This window comes from Anoplophora glabripennis, unplaced genomic scaffold (assembly GCF_000390285.2).
Source record: "Anoplophora glabripennis isolate ALB-LARVAE unplaced genomic scaffold, Agla_2.0 scaffold3192, whole genome shotgun sequence".
In the NCBI taxonomy this organism is placed as follows: Eukaryota; Metazoa; Arthropoda; class Insecta; order Coleoptera; family Cerambycidae; genus Anoplophora; species Anoplophora glabripennis.
In genome coordinates, this window is record NW_019419274.1 from 1 (window position 1) to 7,757 (window position 7,757).

Genomic DNA, 7,757 nt, shown 5'->3' on the forward strand with positions numbered 1-7,757 from the left:
CCCCCCATTTTTTTTGAGTACGTCTATGCTTTCAGAATATTTTTTTAGATAAAGCGGTTTTATTCTATTTTTGTCAGTCTTGTAAGATTTTTATTAGGGGCCTCGTTTACGAGATATTGTGACTTTTTTGGATATGCGATATCAATTTAGTTCATGTTTTTGAAATATAAAAAATGTTTAAAAAACTATTGCTATTACACGAAAATCAAATATTTTTTAAGGTATGATCTTTAATTGTAAATAAAAAGAATTAAGAACATAGTTTATAATATAAACGTACAGTGGCGTAGCAAGGGGCCAGCCGGGGGTGGCTGCCAGGGGCGTGAACCTTAAAGGGGGGGGGTGCACTCACAAGGGTAATGATTCATGAATTATACGATGAATGAAACGTAAAAAATATTTTGAGTGAAAAATGTAAAAAAATAAAAAAAATCCCCTTCATTTTGGCTTCGAAATAGTGTGTGGATCATAGACATTCGTCAGTGGACGAATTATTTTGTAGAGATGATAGATTTAAAAATGTCAATGTCAGCCCGTTCTTTGTTCTTCTCTTTTCGTGAAAATACTTCAGCCATTAAATCTTTTGTCATTGCAGAAGGTACTCTTTTGTGGAAATGGCGAGGTAGAAGGTAGAGCAGACCACAGATTCAAAAGAATCGACTTTCAATGTCGACATTAACTACGACTACGACTTACTTTATCGCTCTCACGTAACTGCCGATGAACCATGGGGACTTTCCGAACCTGTATAATAATCTTCGTAAAAATATTTGTGAAAATATTGTAGAAAAAATAATGTATTAAAATCTTTCATCTGCTTGCCACTATGGTCTATTTTTATATAAAAATATAATATCACAGCACATACGCAGTTGGTGTTACCGTAGATCTTATTTTTTTATCTGGTTTTAAAACAACTGTACAAAATGGATGCAGGAACTATTCAAAAAGTCATTGTGACCAGCATTATTTTAATTATAATGATTACGCTTAAAAGAACAAAGAAGTAAAAAACTTTTAAAAAAATAATATTCTTATTTGCCCTCTCGTCTAGGACATCGTTCTAGACACGGGAAGGCGTAAATGTTAATTAATTACTTTAAACACAGATTAAATCAACATAACCTGTAATTTGAACTGACAGGTGGCAATGCAGACATAACAAATAACTTTGTTCTGCGCAGATTTACGCGCATTTTTATAAAGAAAATTAGAACAAGTTCTAAAATTTCTGTAAACATTTATTTATACATAAATCTGAATAGAATTTCATATATTTCGTGTTTGTCATGAACATATTTCTACATAAAAAAAATTTGCTCAGATTACTTAGAAGATTTTAAAAAAGAAATGCTATTGTGTCAAACAGCCTTTACTAGAATTGAAATATAATTTGTATAGTGCAATGTTGTGTTCTATTAAGTTCAATTTTACGATGAAATTTAAATCCTGTTTTCGTTTCGTGTCTTCATTGTTAAAATTTGTGTGTGGTATTATAACAAAATATGTACACGAATGAAGAAAGATGAGATCTGACAACAATGCATACCGATGCGTGATAAGTTTACAGGGAAGTTTGAGGTTACACCAGCCTGTCCAAAAAAATCGTTTTTTACAATTTGAAAAAAAAAACTCTCATGAAGTGTGTTTTTAAAAGTCAAAATGAGCGTCTGTATCCTCTATTTTAATGATATTAGGATACATTGTCTACATATCTGCCTGCAACATTGCATTGTATTTATTTATTTAACGGGGAAACCCCCATTATATGAAAACCTAAATTAAAAACCATCTTTAACAATAATTGTAATTCTTACAGTTTAACCTAAGGAATTTAAGAATATTCACACAGACTAAGGTGGAAATGTCCAAAGATAATAATAACAGCAATAAATTGAATTGGTTCCATTAGTTTTGTACAGTCCGTAGAATATTTGATGAGATAGAATTCCAAGAAATGAATAAGCCAATAAAGTTCTGTTATTGGAACTACTGTAACAATTTACCACGGCAGGGACGTGCCTTGAAATTTTCCGCCAATGTCTTTCTACCTCGGGTGTCGAATGTGATTAATTTCAATAAAAAGATGTAGGAATGTTCTTGAAATTCTATCTTAACAAATGTCGCACAGACTGTAATACAGGGTCGGAAAATCCCCATGGTTCATCGGCCGTTACGTGAGAGCGATAAAGTAAATCATAGAAATCCATGCGATAGGGAAAGATGGCTATAATAAAGGCATCTAATAGTCACCACCCATTTCGCCCTTCCACAAGTAAGAAGTGGATCTTATTTGTGGAAGGGCCAAGTGGGCGGTGACTATTAGACGCCTTCATTATAGCCATCTTTCTGTCGCACGGATTTCTATTACTTTCTTTATCGCTCTCACGTAACGGCCGATGAACCATGGGGACTTTCTGATCCTATATATTTGGTATTATGCCGTGACTGGCGATAGTTTTTTTTTTTTAATGAAAGAGATAAAACATATACTTCTGAGCGGTATAGAAACTTTTTATAACCATCAGCAGGTAAATATTTACCTTATAACTGTGCTAGTAATGGTGTCTACAGTAAATTTTTATTGAATTTCTAAAAATTGTATTGTACTTTACTCATTTTCAAACAAATTATATAAAAAAAAAATTAATGAACAAACTAAAATAAAAAATAAATAATAAACTAATATTAATAAACAATAATTGATATATTTTTTAATTACCTGGATTTCATATTGCAGTTCTTTTTCCAATAATGCCCTTTTCCTTAATATATCTTTCTTCAGTAGCTCCTTCTGTCTAAACAAACTAACCATTATTTTCGTTTTAATAGTAACTTTTCTTTCCGCTTCAGAAACTTCTTTTATTTTGATTCTAGCTCTAGGCGACACAATCTTTTCTTTAACTGGTTCTTGACTAAAAACGAAACGGATGTAGTCGTCCTAAGTGGAAATATCCATTTGTCGTACTGATACTTACTGTGATTCGGTTTCGATTTTTTTCCCGTCGGAGGATCTGTTGGGGCGGCTCCTTTTGGGGGTTTCCATCACCCAATCACTATCATCGTTCTTGGAAGCACTGGGCGGTCTTTTGCGGGTAGCAGTGGGGAACCGGGAATTAGGGACAACCGTCTGATTTACTTTTGGGACTGGCGTGGGCAATTCGGGCTCCTGTTTCATTTGTTTTTCTTGGTACCTCTGCAGCTGCAACAGTTTTTCCTCGATTTCGGGATTGAGGTTCTCTTGTTTTAAGGCGGATTTGATGGCTGCAGAGATATTAAAGAAAAATATACAAAGAGGGTGAAAATTATAGAAAAAATTAAAGCAAACGGTGAACAGTCCCAAAGCAAAACGACTAATAAAAAAATAAACGTGAAGAAGTGCAAGGGTTTTGTCACAAGAAAAGTCCATGAGATTTGTTTAACAGTTTTATTACACAATTTCGGATACAGTCCAGTTACATGTTACATTAGTTAATCTGTAACTAATTTTATTTATTTAAAGTAATACGGACAAAAGTTTCCAAACACAGGCCGTGAAAAAAGCAGAGAAAATCTCATGATTACGTGGTTATGTCGCAATGCTTTCCTCTGCTTCTTCTAGACCAGTGAGAGAATAAAAATTAAAATCACAGTAAAATACTTTTACACTTAATAGCGGAAAAAACATAAAAAAAAATAAAAAAATCAGTCTTCTTTTCGAAACAGAACTTTTCCAACAAAAAGAAAATATCACAGAAAGAAATACTTTTGCAAGTTTAGAAACTTTTGAATTTGTAGGAACCCTTGCTCTTCTAAATAACTGAAGCTTATCTATTTATAAAAACGTGTGGCGAGATCGTTTTGCAATGGGTACGCACAGTTAGGATTGTACACAATTACGGATGGCTGATAAATGAACATACTTTGCTGAATATAGTCGGGTGTGACGACAAACTGCTTGTTTGCCTCCCCAGTTGCGGTGGCGACCTGCGTCTGCGGCTGACCTTGGACGACAGACGTCGGCTGGCCGGCCTCCATGTTGGCCTTCATGGCTTGGAGGAGGGCGGAAGTCTGGGACTGCTGCCCGTTTACAAGAACCTGACGACCGCCGACCGTCGAGACGGTTTCTTTAGTCTGCAATTATTGGAACGTACACTTAGAAGCCATTAGAAAGCGTTCATTCTCAACACCCAAGCGCAGTTTAGTCCAAGCGAGGATTAAAGCAAAACAAATAGTCAAAAATAAAAAATTTATTACGTAAAGTGTGGGTACAAGGGAGGGTGTTTTAATTAAAATATAAGCGTTAGTCAAAACAAAATAAGGCAACACAGGTGCTGGTTATAAATACATAATTAAATACTCGGAAAATTTAAATATGTACAAAGTTAATTAGAAAACGGTACACATTAAATTAAAAATAGCTTTTAAAGATCCAAAAAGTTGGAAATATTTTAATCGAAACTTATGATTACAACTTGAAAAAAAAATGTGATTTATAAACGAAAATCTTCATGATAATATGATTTATTAAATATAAATTTTCATGTGCTGAAAAACAATTTTACTATTGTTTTGTATATATTTTTTTATATAAAACAAAATAGACATGTATAAAAACCATTAAACAATACGAGTTTTCATCTGTAAAATGTGTATAGTTGTTACGATGTCGATTGGAACCTGTAAATTTTAAAGCACAGGACCGTATGCACTTCTCCTGAAATTATGCTTTGACCATGATGTGTTTCGTAATTTAAACTCGAATAGCAATTTGGCGAGTCCGGTATTGGTAAACTAGTCTACCTGATCAAAGCAAACCTGTACTGGTCCACTAGGTCGTAAATAATTTTACCTACGACCACTACTGTAAATACTTAAAAACACACCGTCTGCGATCAATGTAAGATTCCTATTACGTACGGTAAAAAAATCGCACAGTTTTCCTAGCAACGGTCAATACAATACTGTTTGTATTGACCGTTGTTAGGCGGTTGCTAGGANTTTTTTTTTATTCATTGTCAAAGAAAGTTTTACTGAACTGTCAAAATTTCGTATGTTTTATTTTCACACCAAAGCTCTCTTGTAAAAATCCAAAATTTGGTGTTTCCATGAAAACAAAACAATGATCCATACTTCGTCATAACCAGAAAAATGAGCCTAATAAAAAAAAATCTAAAAAAAATAAAATAAAAACGAAAATAAAATTTTCTTTTTCATTAATAACTTCACACAAAAGAAATTTCAGATCGCAACAATCTAAAGAAAATTTAAGTGAACTGTCAAGACTTCATTTGTTTTGGTTTCAAAGCACTGTTCGTAAAAATGGATAACTCCATATTTCAACTAAAACAAATAAGTATTTGGTGAATTAAAAAATTTGAAAATTCTGTGCAAAAAAAAAAACAAATGCTGGTAGGTTGAATAGCTAATACGACAGTACGTTTGCCTTTTGGACATTATAAATTTTTGCTGTTTTTAATTCGTTGTCAAAGAAAATTTAAGTGAACTGTCAAGACTTCATTTGTTTTGGTTTCAAAGCACTCTTCTTAAAAATGGATAACTCCATATTTCAACTAAAACAAATAAGTATTAGGTGAATTAAAAAATGTGAAAATTCTGTGTAAAAAAAAACAAATGCTGATGGGCCGAATAGCTAACATGACAGACAGTATGTTTGCTTTTTGGATATTATAAATTTTTGTTTTTTTTTTATTCATTGTCAAAGAAAGTTTTACTGAATTGTCAAAATTTCGTATGTTTTATTTCACACCAAAGCACTCTTGTAAAAATGCAAAATTTGGTAAAACAAAACAATGATCCATACTTCGTCATAACCAGAAAAATGAGCCCAATTAAAAAAAGAAAATCTAAAAAAAATAAAATAAAAACGAAAATAAAATTTTCTTTTTCATTAATAACTTAATACAAAAGAAATTTCAGATCACAAAACGAAAATAAAATTTTGTTTTTCATCAATAACTTCAAACAAAGGAAATTTCAGATTGTTGCGCTCTTTTGACTGTTTTGCGGACTGGTACGGTCATCCAGTACACAAAAAGGTCCCAAAAAAAAATTACACCTTACTGCCTGTTTTGTGAAACCCGACATGAATTTTTTTATTGTTTACAATAATAGTTATAATACAAAATAAAGAAAATACTATCACAAAAAAAGTTAATCATACAAATTATATTTCATTTTAAGAGCATGTGGAAATCTTCAATTACAAACTTATTAAACGTACAGAAATTTATCAGCAATCCACGTCCTTCCACAACGTCTATAATTAACTACTATCGTCTACAGGTACCGCACTTTTTAAAACTCGCTGCGAAATTTTTGCATCTATTAACGTACCCGTCGAAATCCCCCACAAACGGCTCTAAACGACTGAACAACAGTTAGTCGAGGTCTATTCTAGTTTGTAGAGGGAGAGAGCCGCACTGCATTTTGCTTTCTCTCATTTTATTGAAGGAAAACTTCAAGTCCTCCATCGTGATCGGTCTCAGGGTGTCGTGGAACTCGTCTTCCGAGTCGTTTTTGGAGGATTTGCCGGGGGGGCTCTCGATGTGCGTCCGAAGATAATCTCTCACTCTGTATACTGAAGCGTTTCGACACAGTTCTCTCAAGTCCGAACCGGAGAAGCCTTCGGTGGATTTTGCCAAGACTTCGATGTCGACGTCGTCCGATACGGGTTCGTTTTCGAGAATCAACCTGAAAGAATTGAGATTACATCCAACTAGAGGATTAAAAGTACTGAAATAGTAATTATTTTGTAAATTGTGGCGTAGTTACGATTCGAGTACCTTTCCAAAGTGACCAGGGCGGATCTGTCGAAATATCCCATTTCTTGGATGTAAGAGGGGGCAAGCTAATTTTTGCTGCAATACCACATAATAAAAGTGTAGATCTCTAGATCTGGGCGAGATCCGGAACATTTTCAAAATTGCAAAAATGNTGTAGATTCCTAGATCTGGGCGAGATCCGGAACATTTTCAAAATTGCAAAAATGTTTAAAAAATTTTTTAAAATACCTATTTTATCCGAGTTTTTTTACTTATATCTCGGAACCTATGCATTTTGGAAGAATATTGGAAAGGAAAGAGTTTTAGAATTGAATTTTGCACAATATACTGTAAGTTGAAAATGTTTAAATTTATTGCCGATGTTGCAAAATAGCAATAATTGATGAAAAAAAGGCAAAATAATCGAGTTTTTTGGATAATTTTTTTTTTAATATTTTAATTGCTCCAAGGGCATTCTAATTTTGGTAAAAAAATTTTTAGAGTATAATAAAACAACACACCAAATTTCATTAAAATCGGTTCGATAGGTTTCTCATAATAATTTTTTGAAATAAATTTTGAAAAATGTTTTTTTTGAATTTTCAAAATGTTGCACAGCCTCAAATAAAGCATGTAGACACTTGAAAATTTTTTCACATAGAAAAGACCGTTCAACCTTTCAAATGGTTTTTGAAAAATTGAAATCAGTTGATTAGGACTGTCTATTTTACCCTACCTATTGAATTTTTTCAATGAAAAAATTTGTTTAAGTATATATATTTCAACACTGTATATGAATATATTTGATTATAATTATTATTATTATAAGTATTTAAATAATTTTTGTTTAAATAAATATATTTTTTTTTAATTTGGAAATTAATTTTTTTGTTAAATACAGACAAAATTAAGAAAAAATAGTATTTTAAAATTATAACCTTTGAAAAAACTAAATTGCAAATTGATAAATGTCTAATCTAATTGTTTAAAAAT

At 32.3% G+C, this 7,757-nt stretch overlaps 1 protein-coding gene across 1 annotated transcript; it reads right to left on the reverse strand.

Annotated features, from left to right (window-relative positions):
• Positions 1 to 2,722: 2,722 nt before the first annotated feature.
• Positions 2,723 to 4,148, reverse strand: LOC111692751 (nucleosome-remodeling factor subunit NURF301-like; the record flags this gene model as incomplete). The annotated part of the gene is made up of 3 exons (XM_023456860.1): positions 3,903 to 4,148; positions 2,979 to 3,264; positions 2,723 to 2,915 (listed from the first exon to the last, which is right to left on the reverse strand). Coding segments are annotated over exons 1-3 (606 nt in total), but the record flags the coding sequence as incomplete, so codon positions are not given.
• Positions 4,149 to 7,757: the final 3,609 nt, after the last annotated feature.